General features: G+C 38.7%; 1 protein-coding gene across 2 annotated transcripts in view; it reads left to right on the top strand.

Moving 5' to 3' along the window:
- Window positions 1–281: 281 nt before the first annotated feature.
- LOC118825860 (tyrosine-protein kinase yes-like) overlaps window positions 282–21,869 on the top strand; it is a 31,692-nt gene continuing 10,104 nt past the window's right edge. The window contains exons 1-7 of one of the 2 annotated variants that reach the window (XM_036596710.1): window positions 282–597; window positions 7,032–7,087; window positions 17,137–17,425; window positions 18,500–18,599; window positions 19,508–19,606; window positions 19,898–20,001; window positions 20,088–20,237. In XM_036596710.1, the coding sequence (XP_036452603.1) occupies window positions 17,146–17,425; window positions 18,500–18,599; window positions 19,508–19,606; window positions 19,898–20,001; window positions 20,088–20,237 (733 nt within the window). In that variant the 5' untranslated portion in view covers window positions 282–597; window positions 7,032–7,087; window positions 17,137–17,145. The remainder of the gene's footprint in view (window positions 598–7,031; window positions 7,088–17,136; window positions 17,426–18,499; window positions 18,600–19,507; window positions 19,607–19,897; window positions 20,002–20,087; window positions 20,238–21,869) is intronic. The other variant, XM_036596711.1, reaches the window with a different exon arrangement.

The raw sequence follows: 21,869 nt of genomic DNA on the forward strand, positions 1-21,869 counted from the left end.
CAGTCAAATGACATTTTTTGTTGATTGTTTTCTGCACATTTTAATGCACACTTTCTGTTTATTTGCTGAGATTAACATATTGGAAAAAAACAGAAAATATAAAACGTGCTATATTTTTGCACAGGCCATGTTAACTTCAGCAAATAAACAGTAATGGTGCATAAAAATATGCACTGCATTTGTCTCTGGACGTTGCAGTGTCTCAACGGGGCCGCTAGATGGCAGCATATGATTTGCAGTGAGCCTCGGAGTGGCATTAAAGCAGAACGCTTTCTGCCAGCCTGCCTCTGTCATGTGGGCATGTCAGCCGCTCTTCGGGGGAAAAACGCGCGTGTGTGAGTGAGTGTGTGAGCGTGTGTGTGTTCAGGCAGAATCCGCGGAGATTTAACAGCTCTGTCCAGCTGCGCGCTTAACTCAACATCCATCCGCCATGTTGTTAAGGGGGCTGAGGATTCCACACACACTCGGCGGAGTGGAGAGTGAGAGAGTTCAGCGGCCGCGCTGAGAGGAGCTGAACAGAAACCCGCTCTGAAATGCACTTGGAGGAGAGTTTGCAGTGAAGGGCGAGGAGACGGGACGAGTCCGCGATTCTCACAGGTCAAGCTCGATGATTTTGCTCTCTCGTGTGTGTGTGTGTGTGTGCTGACCTCCTCGCAAATATCAGTGACTGTTATCGGCTGTGTCACTTTGAAGTTTTATTCGCCAGCTTCTTCTTCGAATTTCCCCGTTCCACCTTAAATGATGGTTCCACCTTAAATGCCTCAGGCGCCAGAATGGAACTGCTGCACCATTTAAGGTGGAACGGGAAAATTCGAACGAGAAGCCGACTTGAGCCTCGTTCACTTTTTTAACCGTGATCTTCGCGAGGAGTGGATTAATGTAGCGAGACTGAATGTTAAACTCCAGATGTATGACGTACGTGCGCGAGAGAGAGATAGACCGCTACAAACTCTTAGCTCGTGCGTCTGTGCCACGTTTTATGAGCTGTTGCACAAACTACACTACATACCACATTCTGTTTCAAAAATGTGCAAAATATGTGACTCATCTGGAGGAAAGAAAGGTTCTTCATCTGTAAATGTGTTTGTGCAAAATAGAATTTCACTTAGAAAAAAAATCCGCATAATTAAATGTTTAAGATGTAAACAGAGTTATTCAGAGCGGTTTGGTGTGAAATGCTCCATTCTTCAAAAAGGTACTGAGAATGGTTCACAGTGGTGGTGATGGGAACCAGACGTCCGAAGCATTTCACAGTAGCCATAAAATGCAATTTCAGCTGCTTTTGGATGTCATTTAAGTTCAGGCTTAGATTGTGATGTTTTAATAACATTTTTAAAAAATAAATTTGATTATATAAATATGCATCAATGCCTCTAAAGGCTACTTCACAGAAAGCTGGTACATGAAATGGTTATGAATACGCTGCCTGAAGCCTGGGACATTGTTTAATGTTTTACAGTAATTCTGAGATAAAGTTTTTTGTATTTGAATGTATTTTTTACAATCCATTTATGGTGGAGAGGCACATGTAGGGTATTGTAAGGCAAAATAGTACCCAAAGAAAACTTCTTTTTTCAAATTCATCACTATAAAACCAATATCATTGTTACATATATTATTTCAGAAGACACATGTAGGTTCGCTGGTCATTTGGATAGCATATAAAATGGCTATATTTGCGTTCTAGTAATTGTGACCTCTGGTTCCCATCACCACCGCTGTAACGAAATCGGAGTCAGTAAGTTTCTCTAAAAATGAACTATTTCACATCATATCACTCTCAATGAATTTCTCTATGTGGATTGAATTATGCAGAATTTATGTGAAATGGGTGGAATTTCCCTTTACATAACTGAAGCAGAGCTGTGTGTGAGTGTGTGTGTCTGTGTGTGTGTGTGTGAGAGAGAGAGAGAGAGAGAGAGAGAAGGAGGGAGTTAGCAGGCCAGAATGTGGATTTCTCTTCATCCACATCGTAAACATCACAAACCCATGACTGACCACATGGCTTGTCTCAATGTATGAATTGGAAGTATGTCCAGCCGCCCCAGCTATTATAGAAAAACTTTTCCTCCAGCTCCCGGACCACCATGAGCTTTCACATCTCACTGACATTATTCATTCCGCACTTTTAAACATTAAGTAAAATCCATTTCAGGTCAAATTTCATAAGTTCTCGTAAACAGTACTGTATTGATGAAGAATTCAAAGTAGTGGATCTTTATGTGATACTAGTCATAATAGTATTTAGCAGCCAAGAGACTCACCCATGTTTCTTTACTTCAGAGCTGCAGTTTCAGTGCATACAAAGCTGATTTCATTGGATCAAACCACTTTTTGAAACTTTTTCCAAGCTCTGTTTCCTACTGTTAGAGAAATCAATAGGAGAATATAAAATATGCATTCTCATCATACAGTCTGCTACCTAATCACTGCCCATTGACACAATAGTTTTAATTAATATTTTTTTTCAATTTAGTGTAATCAAGTCATCATGACAGTCATTATCCTGCTGCTAGTGTGTAGCTGTGAAATTGCTCTATACTTCGCTTGTCACGAATGAAGAATGCTAAAGCGTGTGGAAGGAAGTTCTTCCAGGAGGAATCCTAAGGGGAGAGCATTTTTGCAGCTGTGATGATTCTCTGTTTTGGACTGGGTTATGGTTAAAGCCCTACAGATGGGGCGTATGTGTGTGTGTGTGTGTGTGTCAGTAGTTTGGGTTGGAGAGGTCAAACGTGAGTGTTTTGACTGTATGGACCAAGACCTAATGTTACAGCTGATGTAATTAAAGGCTTTAAAATGCACATACATACAGTTTAGCACGGATTAAAGATATGGAATGGTTTAATGCGTAATGTGTTTGCATGCATGTGTTGGGTTGTACAGTCATTGAGCAATGCACTGCTCTTAAGAAGCATCATAAGTTACTTGACTTCTAATGGTGCCCCTTGGTGGAGAATTTTTCAGCCTGCTAAACTGCTAAATTGTGATAACATATTGTGATTTCTTACTTTTTTTTCCAGCTGCAAATACAACCACCATGTTTTTGTTTTTTGTCTTCCATTCTTGTGCTGCATTTTGCAGGAGGTCTTGAATGTTTATAGTCACTTAGGAATCCTCTGCCCTTGACATCCATGCTTCGCAGGTTAATGCAATCTCTTCTGCTGTACTCAAAGATTCCTCAACTTTAAGCTTCACTTCTCTATCGAGCTTAAGTTCAGCTATAGTCACATACCTACGGAAGTCCAGCGAGGCCGAGAGTAGTTATAATGTCCTGGACTGTTATCTTGAGGTCACGACTTATTCGTCTTGTAGTCTCAAGATTGCAAAAGTTGTTGTCTTGAAATAACTTGAGAATCTTTAGATCAAGAGAAAAATAAGGTGTGATATCGAGAAAACTAGTTTTGTTGAAGTTTGTTAGTATGTTAGTGAGTATGTTAGTGAGTTTGTGTGTTCTTTAGTTTGTTAGTTTGTTAGTGAATTAGTGAGCTTGTTAATGAGTTTGCTAGTGGATTAGTGAGTTTGTTATTGTGTTAGTTTGTTAGTGAGTTTGATAGTAAGTTTGTTAGGTAGTGAGTTAGTACATGAGTTAGTGAGTTTGTTAGTTGTTGTTTAGTTGGTGAGTTTGTGCATTCATTGGTTAGTGAGTTTGCTCATGAGTTTTACTGAGTTAGTGAGTTTGACAGTAAATTTATTAGGGAGTAAATGTGTTGGTTAGTGGGTTTGTGAGTTTGTTAGTCAGTTTGTGAATTTGTTAGTGAGTTGCTGAGTTTGTTAGTGAGTTTGATAGTGAGTTTATTAGTTAGTTTGTCAGTTAGTGAATTTATTATGTAGTGAATTTGTTAGTGAATATTGGTTACTTATTGTTAGTTAGTGAGTTTGTTACTGAGTTTGTGGGTTTGTTAGTATGTTTGTTAGTTAGTGAGTTTGTGTTTGTGCGTTTGAGTTTGTTAGTGGGTTTGTGAGTTAATCAGTGCGTTAATGAGTTTGTTGGTTAGTTTTTAGTTTTTAGTTAGAGATTGTTACTAGGTTTGTGGGTTTGTTAGTACATTTGTTAGTTGGTGAGTTTGTTAGTGACTTTGTGTTTGTTAGTGAGTTTGATAGTGAGTTTGTTAGTTAGTGAATTTGTTAGTGTGCAGTTGTACAATTAAATGCAAACAAATAATAGAAAGGTTGCCAAAAAAAACAAAAGAAATAATGCATTTCCATCAGCTCTGTTAAAATGAATAATTCTCTCTACGTCATTTCTGTAAAACCGTTTCTGAGAAATATGAAATGAGTTCACACGCACATGTATACTGTTAAAGTATTCAATTTTGGGCTGTATTTCACATCATACTGGCAAATCTTATGTCTGTTTACCATCTAATCTCACTGTTGTGTTTTTATCTTTGATAAGATAAAAGTATGTTTTAATTATTGCATTAGTAAATCAGCAGCTTTCATAGCTATGATCAGACATGACCAGTAACACACATGGTCAGTCTTACTAATTTGTTTGTCTCATTTACTCTTTATTTATTAAAAGAATAATTATTTTATACCATTAAATAATGTATCCACCTCCAGCAAGCATACACATGTCTGTGTATTTGTTTGACAATTGTATTTGGTAGTTGCTTTTTCCATCAGGTCTTTTTTTGTATTTGGTGTGTCAAAATACACATAAAACACCATGAATGGCAACCCAGGTAATGAGTGCAAACCCTCCCTACTTGCTTGTTATTTAAATCAAAATTGAGAGCAGGAAGAAACAGCGCACCCCTCCCCTCGCAAGCCAGCTTTAGCTCAAGGCCAACATATCAGCTCGTGGCTCGTGCATTATTATAGCATATTGTGAGGTGACTTTTGAGGAGAAGCACCCCAGGGTAACATTCCACCACCCCACTTTATTTTTTCCCCTGATCAGTTGATGGGGCCAAATCTTATCTCCACACAATTACTGAAGGGTCTAATTATCTTATTAATTCAGAAATTTGATCCTTATGACCACATTGCTGGGATTTATTCCCTTGGAAACTTTTTTGGGTCAGTTGATGAAATTTTTTGTTGTTGGAAAATAATCATCTGTGCTTTTGTATTACGTTGTACAAGAAACATGGTTGAGCTATGTGAGTATAGGAGGGGTGTTGAGTGAGCAGTACTTTTGATTTTGAGAGTAAAAGTGAAAAGTCAGACCTTTGGGGTAAAATGTTCCACCAGACGTGGGGCAAAAGGCCCCCTTTATAGTACTGCCCCAGAAATAATTTATTAGATTTTTTTACATAAAGACACAAAGTGTTTCACTGATTAGCTAGCATTAGCATTACAATTTTAGCGATCTTGCTGGAGATGAGTTTGTTTTTGAGTTCACACCTGATCTGTCATGTCTAAAATCATTTGCACTTATGAATTACATGTTAATTAATGAACAAAATTGACATTCATGATTCTGTTTTACTGCTATTTGTCTGTTGTCATATCTTATTAAAGTGAAGAGGAATTATTAAGACAAATTCATTAGGCCTCAATTTTATTTAAAAATATAATATTTGTTTTGTTGTACTTACAATAATAATAAGTAATACAATATTAATAACTAATAATTTTTGAAAAATGACAAATTGGTGCAAGATTCTAAAGGGGGCTTTCGTGGGGCAAGATGCCTGTTGTTTATATACATATATGTTAAAGTTAGAAAATAAGTAGTGCACTGAAATGCAGTGTAGTGTTATCTATAGAAGATGTGTTAACTTCTTTCCGCTTTTACGTGTAATTTGACCAGGAGTATTCAAACCTTTACATATGACTGTATGCTTCATCATCCAGGACATTCTAAACTTGTGCAGATATGATGCATTGCTCTTAAGGGGGCATTTTCCTCTATTTTTACAATGTTATACTCTAATAAACTTAAAATGGGAGCAATGACATATTAACACTGCAGATTTTATATCATATCGAATATGAATTGTGAATTTTGTGAATTTTTCCACATCTACAGATCAGTTATTATTGTTGATTCTTTTTGGGTTTTTTTTGTGTTACTTTTTCACACATCTGTCTGACTAATTCTGCAACACCTAGTGACCTCAGCAAGAAAATAACACTATAAATGAACAGGGCAGTTTTTCTGTATGTGTTTGTATATGTGTGGGCTTGCATGTGTCATGTCTGTTTCAACTGAGTACACTGCACTAGCCTCAAGCTCTCTTGAATGTTGAGCATTCCTCTGTGTGTGTGTGCGCGTGTGTATTTGTGCAGTTGTAGGTCATTTGCTCCAGGCTAAGAGATGATGTAATTAATTAGTTTGTGTTACTAACTATAGACCGCCTGAAGTCTATCCAGCCTCAGCATCTCTGTGGTTTGGTAGAGGCTGGAATGGATCCGGTCTATGGATGCTGATTATGTCACAGTCCATGTGTTTTGATTGATGCAATCAAGTTACAACTGCTTACTGATTAACCCTTTATTTCTGAGGCAAAAGAGGAGCTACTTATACATTTTAATCTACTCTTCACCTTTAATAATGTGATGTCTCAATGCTGTCATTTTATTTTAATATGTAAAGAACATAATCTATGACATTTTAAGCAAGCAAACTTGAATAGAAACATTCACGTCACACTTTCGTCACCTTTTAAAGGTTGCTACAATGAAACAAATTAATAGTAAGCACTTCCATTGCAATATAAATTCATTGAGTACCCACTGTTACACAAATATTAAAATTAGTCAGAATGCACTCGTACCATATTCTAGGCCACTTTCCCGGACCTAGCTGAAGCTTAATCCTAGACTAAAAAGAATTTACAGTGAGGAGCCACCATTTGTGCTGCAATTTAGTCCAAGACTAGGCTTAATCCATGTCTGGGTAACTGATTATTTTCTCTGCTTTCTCCATTTTTATTTTTCTTCTCATCTTCTTTCTCTTCTATTTTTTGTTGTCAGTTTATGGTTTATGTTTCTCTAGATGCAAATCAAATCCTCTCTGGGTAATCCTCACAGAGTCTCTCTCTCTCTCTCTCTCTCTCTCTCTGTTTTTCACTCTCCAGAGAGGATTAAGATGAAACGTTGAGGGCTGAAGAGTCTGGTAAATCAACATCACACTGTAAGATCATATTTCTTTTTGAATCACTAATCTCTGGGTGAAACATGTTGGTGTGTGTGTGTGTGTGTCATGAAATCTTAAGCTATCCTTAATGATAACCCATCAAACTCTTTTTCTCTCTCTGTCTGTGTCTAAGCTATCAAAGAGAAGTTTCTCATTTTGTATTATCAGAGGAAATACTGCGCAGAGCATTAGTTGAAGGGAGTATATTGGCATGTGTTGTGGAGAAGAATGTGAGCGATTGCCCAGTCAGACAAGTTCCTCATAGCTCTTTGGGGACCTCTAGAAGTGTGGTTTAACCCTATCTTACCTACACTATATGGCCAAAAGTATGTGGACACCTGACCATCAGACCTGTATGAGCTTGTTGGATATCTCTTTTTAAAACCATCGGCATATAACAGCATCCAGTCTTCTGGGAAGGCTTTCTACAAGACGTTGGAGTGTGTTTGTGGGAACTTGTGCCCATTCAGTCAAAAGAGCTTTTTTGATGTTGGATAAAAGGAATGACTTACAATCAGTGTTTCAATTCATCCCACAGGTGTTCAGTGGGTTTGAGATCTGTGCTGCTCTGTGCAGACCCCAGGAGTTCATCCACAACAGATTCATCTAGCCATGTCTTTATGCACCTCGCTTTGTGCATAGGAGCACAGTCACACTGGAACAGGAAAGGGCCCTCACCGGACTGTTGCCACAAAGTTGAAAGCATATAATTGTCTAAAATGTTTTTGTATGCTGTAGCATTAGCATTAATCTTCACTGGAACTGAGGCTGCTAACTGAAATCTTGAAAAATACCCACAGACCATTATCCTTCCTCCACCAAAGTTTACTGTTGGCACTGTGCATTTCAGTAGGTCCACCAAAACCAGATTCGTCCATCAGATTGCCAGATCGTGAAGCATGATTCATCACTCCAGAGAACATGTTTCCACTGCTTTAGAGTCCAGTGGCTGCATGATTTACATCACACCAGCCAAAGCTTGGCTGTGCATATGGTCATCTTAGGCTTGTCTGCAGCAGCTTGTCCATGGAAACCCATTTCAAGAAGCTCCTACAAGAAGCACTCAGTGACCCCACTGTAAGTTTGCATGGTTTACCACTTCGTGGCTGAGCTGTTGTTGCTCCTAGGTGCTTACATTTCACAGTAATAGCACTTACAGCTGACTGTAAGTCCTATCTAGCCGGGAATTTCATTAACTGACTTGTGGCAAACGTGGCATCCTATGTCAGCGCCACATTTAAAGTCACTAAGCTCTTCAGTATGAACAATGTATGTGCTTGACTTTATACACCTGTTTGGAGTGGGTGTGGCTGAAACACCTGAACACAATAATTAGGTGTAGGTGTCTGCATACTTTTGGCCTTAGAGTTTAGCTTCTTGCCAGTGATACATTCAGAGGCTTTGGCTTTCTCCCCTTTAATTCATTCAAATTTGGCCCCAGAGTATTTACAACACATGCATATCCACATTGGCCATGCAGTGTATCAGCTTGTGGAGTTTTCTGTCTTGATATAGGGGATGCACCATGCTACCTTTGTTGGATATTCTGTCAGTGTCTGAGCAAGCATAAACATACATTTAGAATGAAGTTCAGACCTGTAAACACATTTATTTATTTCATCAAAGTAATGATAAAAGGTGTATTAAAGTATATTCATGTTTTCTTGTTCAGAATCATAGTTTGTGACACAAAATAAAAATCTGATTTTTTTAGCTTTGTTAGATCATCTTTACATTTTAAATAAATGCACAACAGCATTAAGAAATCATGTTACATTGATCTTAAAGGGTTAAAGTGGCTGTTTTCTACTGATCTGATCTCTTGATAGATGTTGAGTTCAGGATTTAAGCACGGAAAGCTGGCCCCAGACCAGAGGAACGCACTACGAAGCAGGATGTCTGACTTAGCACTCCAACTTTTGGCTAGCTTTGTGTTCTACTCAGACATACAAGTGCCACAACATAAGCTCTGTTTTTAGGTATATTTGCTGTTAGGGCCTAACAGATGTGAGCATTTTGTTGGCTGTTTTAAGGAGCTAAAATTGTGATCATCAACAATAAATCATTTAAAAAGTATAACAGACTGCAGTAGTTTTAGTTAAAGACTGTTTTACTGTTGGATAAGGACAGATGTCAAATTGTCAGTGTAAATTTTCAACTGTAAAATTTCATAAATAAAGAGCAAAAATGTGTGAAGACTTACATACAAGCCACAAACAGAAGCTCCTCTCGAATAAACTGTGCTCACATACAGAATGTTCACTTTCTGTCCAATGTTTCCTTTCCAAGACATTATCCATACTTTATCAGTGGGATTTCCGCAGATGCTGGTAAATCTGTGAAGCCTTAATATCAGTGTTCAAATTACACTGTGGACCTCTTTTTTTTTGGGGGGGGGGCTGTTCTCTTGAAAACATATGGGTTTGCACAGATATGGTCTGTTATAATGTAGAAACATTATAATGATGTAACCAAATGTAAAGTAAAATTATTAATTTATTTGTTGTCTGTTTAAAATAATATTGCAACTGTCTTGAACTGTACTAGGTATTAAATATAGACATTAAAATCTAAACAGTTCACACCATGCATCATGTGTAGCATCCTGAGTTAATATCTTGCCATCTATTTCATCCGGGAAGAACTTTGTTGCATGAAGACAATAGCAAGTTGCCAGTTTTCAGAAATGCTGTGTCAGACAGCTGAAATATAACAATAAAGATGAGAAAAAACATCAACAAACTTAAACGGCTAATCATTAACTATGTCAGGCTAAAGCATACATACTGGGCATGGAAGTACACAGGTCACCGCTGCTTACAACAATGCAGAAACTTTTTTGTTTGACAGGTTGTGTTTTTTTTTTCTGTTTGGCTTTTGAAATAGATATCCTCTACTCTGTTGGGGTATCGGGTTTCACTTTTACAGATTCCCCAGGCACATCTTTTGAATATGTGGAGCTTGAAATTTAAACTACATTCATAGGCTAAATACGTTCACTTTGGCTTGCTGCTAAAAACTTGATCGAGGTAATGGTAGTGAAATGGTTGCTGAGCAGTGATTGGAGTAGAAAATGATGCGAACGTTCAATTATGATGTGCAGAGCATCAGCACTTTAACTGGGTGTAATACAAGGTTAAAATTAGTTCCTTTTTTCGCTGTGCTTCTTGTAAAGTTCTTACCACATATCAAGGGTGTTGTTTATATTTTGTAATAATTACTCACAGGTACCCCTAGAGGCTTGGACATAGGGGCATAAACCCATGGAATGATCAATGTCTGCATCTACAATATTTGGTGTGAACTAATCAGACTTTTCCCATAGTTTTGTCCATTTTGACGGCTGTTGAACACTGCATTCGTGCTCAGGTGCACATTTAACCAGTGAACTGTGAATTATATGAAGGAATCAACATCAGAACATGCTTTTCTTTTTTGTCAGTGCTTCTGCATAATGTACCTGTTTTGACTTGACTCTTTATAGACATATTGTTCTTGCAACACAAACTGCTATTAATAACATAGCAAAGCATTTGATTTTTTCACATGGTCCACGGAACTATTTTTGTTAGGTTGCGCTATGCATCGGCAACCTGATTGGTTACAGTCAAACTGATATGTGATTAAACCAATCGATCATAGACATAGCAATCAAGTAAAGTTTACTTTTATAAATCTGATTCTGATGCATCCAGACTTGGAGTGTTTTTATTTTGATGCAGTATAAAAGGAAAGGTAGGATTCTACATTTTATTAGTAATATCTTTGAGGGATAGCTCTGTATTTTATACTATTATAGTGAAAGCTAAAAATACAAAACAAAAATATTGGTGCATTTTAGACGTTGCAACCAAACCAAATGAAAAAGATACAATGTCACCAAAAACAAAACTCTAGTATAGACTTGGAGCACTAGAGCAAATGCGCTAGGTGTGAAAACAGCCTTAAATCCATGGGTCCATTACAGTTACATGTTCAGGACATCTTGGACAGATTCAAAAGCCCAAGGCCTTTTCACACAGTGTCCAAGTTTAAAAGACCAAAAAAAATGTTTTTTTCAAATGCACATATTAACACTAATGCTGTCTTTCACTTCAGAGCTCGTGTTTGCTCCTGTAGTTTGTTCTCTTTGCTCCTTTTAGTGCTCAGAGTGCTGAACTGAATCAAAACTCCACTCACACACACACAGCACTGCTGTAGAGCCTTGATCAACTCTCTTGATCTCCTGCAGGCAGGGATGGATTTAGTGATTATGGGGGTCCGGGCAAAAGACCAGAATGGATGCACATTTTTTCAGTATTTTAAGAACGATGGAGGCAAAAATTTTAATACAGTCGTGTGAAGAAGTAAGTACACCCCATGAAGTGTTTCTCTTTTTTTGACAAATGTGGACACAACAGTGTTTGATCTTCAATTGAACAGTATAGATAAACATTATGTAATGGAACAAAAAACAATAGACATTTTTTTTTTTTTAACCTGTTGACAAAAGTAAATACACCCCTGGCTTAAGTAAATGGTATTACCCCCTTTGGTGTCTACCAGTTTCTGACATCTACTTGGAAAAATTGTTTCCCATTCCTCCATGCAGAATTCTTTCAACTATACAGTGTTCGAGGGTTTTCTTGCATATACCCCCCAACAGCATTTCAATGGGATTCAGATCTGGGCTTGACTGGGCCATTCTGTGACCCTTCATTTCGTCTTTTTGAGCCATTCCTTGGTGGATTTACTTACGTGTTTGGCTTCATTATTTTGTTGGAGGATCCATGTCTTCAGCTTTAACTTGGTCTCACATTCTCCTCAAGGACTCCCTGTATGAAAGAAAATTCATAGTCAATTCTGTGATTGCACGTTGGCCAGGCCCTGAGGCAGCAAAGCAGTCCCAAACCATAACATTGCCACCACCATGCTTTACAGTTGGTTTTTCTGATCAAATGATCTGTCTGGTTTTTCCAATCATGACCTCTAATACTGCGGCCCAACAACTCTATCTTTGACTCGTTTGCCCATAGCACATTGTTCCAGAAGTCCTGGTCCAAGATATTCATTAGCAAATTTTGATCTTGCCCCAATATTCTTTTTAGACAGCAAAGGCTTCCTCCTAAAGAATTTACAGCAACAACAGCAGGAGCTACCTGCAGATCCGCTCTGCTTTAAGCTTTAGCTAAAGCCGCTTTTCTTCCAACTCCGCCAGAAAACTTTTCCTCAAAAGTTGAATAGTTTCTTGTAAAATGTCTCTCAGCTTTCCACTGTTTTACGGGGCTGAAGTCGCTTCTCATTCGCCAGCTTCTTGCTGAACTTTCCGGTTCCACCTTAAATTCTGACTGAGGCACCGAATGTAAAAGCGGCACCAATTAAGGTGGAACGGGAAAATTAGAGAAGCGACTTCATCTTCGCAGCTTCGCATCGTTTAGTTAGTGTTCGACAGTCTCTCGTTACAGACTTAACGCACCAGGAAACCAACTGCGCTGCTTATAAATGCAAATAATTCCATTCGTCTCCAAATGTTCGTCTGTCTTTCTCTTTTCCTTTTTCGTTCGCTACTAGCTCGGCAAAACCTCGTTGCTAGGTGACCTGCAGTCTCCCCTTATTTTATTTCACCGTAACAGCGCATTTTATCACAGATGAGTGGCAGCAGCGTCTCCAATCAAGAGCAGTGAATGAGAGCCTTCCAGTTCACTTGCCACATCACTTCCATTTGTTATATTAATAAAAGATATTGGAAGTAAATTCATTATGGATCATTACAAATACTTTGCTTTAAAACTAGCGAGTCCTCACACAGTGAGAAAATAGAAATCCTGTTTAGAAAAAAAACGATAATCGTTTTATAATCGCATCGCAGCCCTCTGAATCGTAATCGATTCAGATCGTGAGGTGCCTAGAGATTCCCAGCCTTAGTAGACAACTAAGCCTCCTATACAGTATTCTCACAATTCTGCTTTTGTTAATGCAGAAGCGTAAATAGTAGCGTTAGATGACTTGCGTTTTAAACAATGACCAAGACTACTTAGAAATTGTTATCACCGACATTTGCTTAAAACCGTTTAAAATAGATGATGAGTTCCCCCAGCACTATAGGTTGGTGAGTAGCTTACATTAATGTAGAAATATGATGTTGTGTCTCTTTGCTGTTGACGGTACCTGCCACGTTACTAATGTTCACATAAGCTGTTTAAGTAGAATGAAACCTGGTGGACGTGTTCTTCCCATCTTTCTCCTCCAAAATGGAGCTTCTTTAGTCTATCCTTTTACTGTGATGTGTGATGAGGTGTCAAGCTTCCCGCCCCTAACACTGCTCATAAAGATCCGCTCTGCTGCTTCTCCACTTTGCAAACCTCATCACAGAAGGACCTTGTAGTTCAAACGTGGATGCTTGACCGTCTGAACGCAGCTGCTTTCATACTGAACATGTAAAATTCACAGATGCGCTTTCAAACCCCCCCGGGATGCGCGGCACAGACGTGGAAAGCAGACGCACAAGGTCATACAAAGTTCAAATGTTATCAACTTGTGTGCAGCGTGCTTTGGCCAGTCAAACGTCTTTCGTTCATGTTTGAGGGAACTACCAGACACGGCAACTGCTGTACTATAGACTGTGCTAAGATTTGGCTGAAGGAAAATTTTGAGGGAGTCTGAAAACCGGCAGCCCTCCTTTGCTGCTCTTTTAAACGGTGCAGGCGGAAGTTCAATAACGCTATAGCTTACAACTGGATGTGATGATGCAAAGATAGTAAGAAAGGTCTATGATGAGTGTCACGTTTTCTACACTAAATCTCACACTAAGACCACACTAAGCCTAAAAAGACTGGACTATGACAAATATGACATTAATACGCAAATCCTGATCTGGAATTTTGGAAGTACAGCATGAATTTAATCAAAGACAGAGGTGATGTGTAATGTAGGCAGGTTTAAAGCTCTTTAGAAAATGGCATGAGGACTCTAGCTACTGTGGGCTTCTCAAAGAGAATCAGGCACTTCAGTCATACCCTTTTGGAGTGGTATGATCTCATTTAACCCAGACCCTTCACCACAGTCTGTGTGATGCCTTCGTTGAGTAGACTTCTCCACATTATTCTCCATCCCCAAGTCATCTGATTTGTCTGACCTCTCATCCCTCCTCCTCCTCCTCCTCCTCCTAATTCCTCTTAGTTGCTGAGTGATGAATCCAATACCTTCTCTGGAAATGACCTCAGCTCTCTGCCAAGGAGACAAACTCCTCTCTGAGTGAGAACCTTGTGCCTCATCATCATCAGAAAGTCCATGAAGGTCAATCTCTTCATCATGCTCCTCATAATGTCCTTCATTATGATCCCTCTGATCTTCCTCCTCTTCAACATCATGATGAAAATCATCATCTTCACTCTCCAGAGTGTTGTAAGCCTGACTATTGAACGCCATGTCCCATGTCCTTTCTGCAGGTCTCCTACTGGCGATTCTGCTGGTGGAATGGAAATCAACTCTTCAGATATTTTATTAATATAATGAAATAAAATCATTTAATTGGAAATACAATTACACTTGTATTAAAAGGTTTTTTACATTTCTCATTTAATTCATATTTCAAGGCTGAAATGAGGGACCTCCAAAACAGGCTAAAATAGCATCTATGGCTACTGTGAAAAGAGTTTGAAAAAGAAATGCATTTTGACAGTCTATTAGGCCAACAAAGAGCTCGGTACAGGTTTAAAATTTTCATAATGAAATAATAAAATGGTAATACTTGGGCCTCCATGTATCGATAATATTTATAGATCCAAAATATTGGGTAATTGTACTGTATCAATTTTGTATCGCAGCCCCTGTAAGTGAATGTGAATATTTGTAGCTTTCTACTGGATTAGTTCAAACTGTAGTTCCACAGTGACGATAAAAAATAAAAAATAAGTATTCAGACCTTAGATATTTACAGGGGTTGTGTTATGATCTGTTAATAAATAAGGCATTAGTTGAAATAGTATTAAGCTAAATATATACAAATATATCATCATTTATAGGGTATTTTCTATTGGGAGGTGACTATCTTAAAGCCTAACCCCTAAATTTCAGCTGTTTTTTTTTTGTTGAAAGAATTGGATTTATCATGAATTTAATTTAATTTAAAAAAAACTTTATTCAGAAAATGCTGTCCCACATTTTCTTCTCATTACCAAAACACAGTGTTTTAGTCCATAGGTGGAGCCTTATTTAAATTTAATTTGTAACTAGCAAAGATACTTTCTCTAGATAGACAAAGCACTTTTTGTAAGTCACTCTAAAGCGTCTGCTAAATGCTGTAAATGTAAATGTAAATGTTATTTTAGCCACACCCCTGCATTTTAGAGCAGGAAGTGAAACTGTATCCCTGTCCCTCATGGCCACATGTTGACCAGTTAGATCCCATTGTTTTGAAGAAATTTTGTCCCAAAGTCTGAAAATCAGTGTGTAACATTAAGAATGGTCACCACTGAAACACATGCAATTAAGTGCTTTTATGTTTAAATGAAAAATATAATGATTTTATGTGTGTACAACTGTTTACAGCTGTTTACTACTCATGTATTGCCTACCGTTTTGAGTTCTGTGAAACGGTCAAAGTTTTGGTGGTGTTATGATTATTTTCTTAGTGACAAAGGGAATGTTTAATTATTTATTTTAATAAAGTAAACATAATTAAGGTATAGAGTCAAAGCAAGAAGACTTTAGTCTAAAGTCCAAGTCAGTCAAAAGTGGGTTTTCAATCTTGCCCTTAACAGTGGCAAAAACAAAAGGAAGTGCCCTACTGGCTGCCCTTCACATGAGAAAATACTGATTGAGTGCCTCCTAGTGTGCCCCTTCATACAATAAAGTATGGTGATGTGCCTTCTAGAGTAAGAAAATTCAAAAACTTGTCTTAATGAGTGCCCTTCTAGTGTAGAAAATGTGACGCAGTGCCCTTACAATGGCCCACACTTAATGTTCCCTATGAGTGTCCTTCCATTGGAAAAGAGTGCTGTTATGAAGTGCCCTCTATGCTGCCCCTATATGACGGTGTCCCAAGGGGTGCCCCTCCTGTAGATAAAATGTGATGCAGTGCTGTAAAGGTTGTCCCTACACGCATGAGAATGTGGAGAAATCTCCTAATGGATGCCCCTCCAGTGGGTTAAATATGATGTTATGCCATATAGGTGCCCTCACAATGGGATGAAGTTGATGTTCCCTACAGGTGCCTTTCTGATTAAAATAACGCATGAAGTGCCCTGTTAGATGCCCTTCCAAGTGAGAAAACAATGTGAAGTGCCCTTGCCATGGAGAGAAAACAATCTCTGTGCCGTACAGTTTCCCCTACAACAAGCCCTCTACCTTCCCATTGTTAAAAACATCCTTTCCATGCATTTAAGTTTTCTGTTTTAGCCACACTCCCTCTAGAAGGTTCAGATGTCAGACTTTTTCTTAGAACTTTTCTCAAGAACTAATTTAAGAAAAACTTAGGAAGATATTGGTGAATGAGGCCCATTGAGTTTTACCAATGATGCATTACTAAATACTAATGTATGTACACTGCAAGTGCTTTTATAGATCACTATCACATTTTTATGAGGAGCTAGCTAACAGGTACCTTGCTTAGCTGATTCTATGATAAACTCAATTTTGAAATAAAGCAGAAGTGTAAAAATCCTTTCCTAGGCCAATTATTTTAGGGTGATTTGCACAAAATGACCATAAGACTTTAAGATTTGGTGTGAACAGCTTTTTCAGTTAACACAGTGTGTGTGTTTGTGAAACAAATATTAATAGTTCCCTCTGTGTTTACACTGGAGGTGTTTGTGAAATAAAATTTTAAAGGTTTATAGCCCTTTGTAAAGTGGATCGCTGAATAATGTATTGTTAGTGTTAATCAATGATAAACACTATTTCATTATATATGCATCTTTTTTGCATGCTGGTGGGGGCCCATGTTGTGCAGTAGGTGCCCTTTTTTATTTTTTCACCCGTTCTTCAAACAGCCTGAGTCTGCCACTGTGTATGTGCATATAAACATATATATGATATTTGTATGTGTGTATGTGTTTGTGTTCCAGGTTTTTGCTATGGGCTGTGTACAGAGTAAGCAGGATAAAGCTGCCCCACAGAAGACTGAGAGTTCCTCCACTGCAGCCCAGTCTGCTGCTGACACACACGGACATTATGGACCTGAACCTACAAACACACCCCAAAACCAGGCCCCACACACCACCACACACAGCACTTCACACAGCGTCACTCACACCAGCACACTCGTGCCTTTTGGTGGTACAGCAGACATAACACCTTTTGGAGGCACTTCATACAATCCAGCTGGAAGCAGCACATTTCCTGGCAGTGTAACAGGTGAGACACATAAACTCAGTCACGCACACATACACAGTGATCAGATGTGATCTGATAGGGGTCGTATAGTGGTGTGACCGTGTGAGATAGGATAAGGAGACCCTTTTAAGAAACATTCTAAATATAAAACTACAAGGTAACTTGCTTTAAACAAGACAAAACTGAGCTGACAATAAATAAAAGCAGTTTATAAAAATAGCTTGCTGAAAATGTTTACATTATGTAGACTACAGTATGTGCTACAAAATCCAACATCCTTAACAGCAGAGGACTTTTTATTGTTATACTTCACAGTGTGGGACTGCCGTTTGTGTTTTTTTTTTCTGTCATTCAGAAAACTGTGGCTCCAGACAGCATTGTTGTACTCACAGGAACTGTCCTTTCTGCCTCTGTTGTTTTACTGCATTCTGCATATTGAATAGTATCAGACCTGTAGTCGAGAAGTTGAATGAACAAAGATTATACACCAATCAGGCATAACATTATGTCCACCTCCTTGTTTCTACGCTCATTGTCCATTGTAATTACTAAAGCCTGACCAATAGGAGTTAATTTTGGCCAATACTAACAACCAGCAGTTCTATATGTATCTTATGAAAATGTTGCCAGCAATTATCTTATGAATACACAAAGCTTTTTTTGACCAGGCAGGATTTGAACTCATGATCTCCTAATGGTCATGCCACTGGGAAGCCCAATAAGAAACATGACGTTACACTATGTGACAGCAATAAAGCCTGAATTGATGAACAAAACATGCCATTGTGCCAAAATGTCAAAAGACTACACACATCAACAGAGAAGTGTCAACATCTTCACAAATCATTTGAATGATAATGAAAATAAGAAATAATTCTGTCAACGCAGGCACGTTCAAACACTTTGATCAAGTGTTTGAACGTGCCTGCGCTGACAGAATTATTTCTTATTTTCATTATAATTAACATGTAACTCCAGCATGCTTTCATCACTGGTGATAACTGACTTCTAAGTGTTATCCTTATTACCACTAATTAAGATTTTGCTAATTAAGCCATTTTCAGCCTCTGTCTCTCCTGTTTGCTCTTGTTTCAGGTGGAATCACTTTTTTTGTTGCACTCTATGATTATGAAGCCAGAACAACGGACGACCTGTCATTTAAAAAAGGAGAGCGCTTTCAGATCATCAATAACACGTGAGTGGATGCATTCATCTGCCTACATGTAAGCCGTGTAAGCTTTTTACTGTCTTGACTATTGTTGTCTGTAGTAGAAGTGTAATTGATATTGAAACCAGGTAAAGCTGTATTTATTATGTATATAGCCAACAACAAAAGTGAAGACTGAAATAACCTATGGCTCTTTCAGCTCTTTTTAGCAACTGAGAGCATGTAATGTCTCTGTTTCTGAATGAATATAGTCCTATGCAAAAGTTTAAGCACTCCTGGTCAAATGACATGTTTTGTTGATGTCCTAAGTGGAAATAAGTTACTTATCCTCTACAGTTAACACACGTCTGCCCATGTTAATACACAGTTACTGTTATTTGCTGGATTTGACATGAACATAAAAATGTTGTTTTTTTCCCACTATGTTAAATGCAGTAATACATCGAAATTGCAAATCGAAAAGTCGTAATTCATTTTTATGTTTTAAACAGGCGTTTTTGTTGCTGTACATTTAAGACCGATATATGTTTAATGCCCTCTACTCTGATTTGCTGTTGTGCCTCATTCAGAAAGCAGTCTGGGCTGACGCACTCTTTATAACATTAGTGTGAATAGGCAGAGCTAAAATGCTGTAGACCGAATAGATTAATATATGTAAATGCATGAGTTTTCATGACATCTCAAACATAATGAACTCAGAATGGGCTGTTTTTACAGCCAGCTTAACCACATATTTGAATTGTATGGACTACACAGTGAACAGTACATCTTGAAACCCTTACAGTGTTCACATACTACACCAGACTCCTATGGTAAGCAGAGTGGCACCACTGGGGTTAGGGGTTAAGAGGCTAAGCTATTTCAAAGAAAGCAAATTTTAAATTCTTGCTCTCTGTCTGTCTCTCACTCCCTCTCTCTCTCTCTCTCTGTTGTAGTGAGGGGGATTGGTGGGAGGCATGTTCTTTAAGCTCAGGTCTACAGGGCTACATCCCCAGCAACTACGTGGCTCCAGCTGACTCCATTCAGGCTGAAGAGTGAGACTGTTATGCTGTTCATACTCCAACTTTGTACCCGCTGCTCATTAACGCTTAGAAGTTACACTTGCCTGTGGTGATAAAAAGTACTATTATGTATTAATTATTATGATATTAATTATTTGATTTGAAAAGTGAAGAAATTCCTCATGTGAAAGTTACATTTCAATCTCTTTAATCAGAAATAATTAGAGACATATGAAACACAAAATATTTCATTTTCTAAGAGCAAATTATTTTAAAAATGCGTGTGAATGTGTCTGTGTGTGTCTGTATGTGTGTTTGTGTTAGGTGGTACTTTGGTAAGATGGGGCGTAAAGATGCAGAAAGACTTCTTCTCCAGCCCGGGATCCAGAGGGGCACCTTTCTAATGAGGGAGAGCGAGACCACTAAAGGTAAAGACTGAGTAAATGAAGGATGGATGTATAGAAGAGTACTGAATATTTGACTAATGTCTGATCTCCTGCCTTCCTCCATCCAGGTGCATTCTCTTTATCTATTCGAGACTGGGAGGAGGATAAGGGGGAAAATGTGAAACACTATAAAGTCCGGACGCTGGACAGTGGAGGATATTACATCACTACACGTGCTCAGTTCAGCACACTGCAGAGTCTTATTAAACACTATACAGGTAAATGACCGCTCTCCCTAGAGTCTTATCAAACACTACACATGTAAATGACCGCTCTCCCTAGAGTCTTATCAAACACTACACATGTAAATGACCGCTCTCTCTAGAGCCTTATCAAACACTACACATGTAAATGACCGCTCTCTCTAGAGCCTTATCAAACACTACACATGTAAATGACCGCTCTCTCTAGAGTCTTATCAAACACTACACATGTAAATGACCGCTCTCTCTAGAGCCTTGTCAAACACTACACAGGTAAATGACCGCTCTCTCTAGAGCCTTATCAAACACTACACAGGTAAATGACCGCTCTCTCTAGAGCCTTATCAAACACTACACAGGTAAATGACCACACTCTCTAAAGCCTTATCAGACACTATACAGGTAAATGACCACTCTCTCTAAAGCCTTATCAGACACTATACAGGTAAATGACCACACTCTCTAAAGCCTTATCAAACACTACACAGGTAAATGACCGCTCTCTCTAGAGCCTTATCAGACACTATACAGGTAAGTGACCGCTCTCTAAAGCCTTATCAGATGCTACACAGGTAAATGACCACTCTCTCTAAAGCCTTATCAGACTCTACCCCAGTGACTGACCACTCTCTCTAAAGCCTTATCAGACACTACACAGGTAAATGACCACTCTCTCTAAAGGCTTATCAGACACTATACAGATAAATGACCACTCTCTCTAAAGCCTTATCAGACACTACACAGGTAAATGACCACTCTCTCTAAAGCCTCATCAGACATTACACAGGTAAATGACCACTGTCTCTAAAGCCTTAACAGACACTACACAGGTAAACAACAGCTGTTACTACTTGCCCAACCTCTGGCAGTGTGACGTGCGTTTGGCCTGATAAGATTTGTTCAAGTGGTTATTTTGTCACTAACCAAGTGACACAGTTCTGATGTGTGTCATAGTAACGCAGCAGGTTGTGGTGACAGCACAGATGGAGGAGATTTAACAGTAATAGTAGCAACAGAAAGAAGGGCAGCATGTGTCGGCCTCTAATGCCAAAGGCATTATTTGCCACTACTGCTTATGATTCTTTCACATACTTTTGGCTATATAGTGTAAGAATTACATGCATTACGTACCACTACTGCTTATAATTCTTACACTATATAGCCAAACGTATGTGGACACCTGACCAACGCAATGAGCTTGTTGGACAACCCGTTTCGAAAACTTTAATACAGAGTTGGCACCCTCGTCCACACCAGACTCATCAAAACATGTCTTTATGGACTTCACTTTGAATACAGAGGCACAGTCCTGCTGGAACAGAAAAGGGCCTTCCCCAAACTTTTGCCACAAAGATGGAATTATGTGGAATATAATTGTCTATAATGTCTTTGTATGTTGTAGCATTAACATTAACCCTTACTGAAACTTAAGGGCCTAGATCATTCCCTGAAAAGACAGGGCCCCAGACCATTATCCCTCCTCCACCAAACTTTACTGCTGGCCCTATGCACTCTGGTAGGTAGCGTTCTCTTGGTTTCCACCAAATCCAGATTTATCCATCAGACTACCAGATAGTGAAGCATGATTCATCACTCCAGAGAACACGTTTCCACTGCGTGAAAGTCCAGTGGCGGCGTGCTTTACAC

The sequence above is a fragment of the Colossoma macropomum genome, unplaced genomic scaffold (genome assembly GCF_904425465.1).
Source record: "Colossoma macropomum unplaced genomic scaffold, Colossoma_macropomum, whole genome shotgun sequence".
Lineage (NCBI taxonomy): Eukaryota > Metazoa > Chordata > Actinopteri > Characiformes > Serrasalmidae > Colossoma > Colossoma macropomum.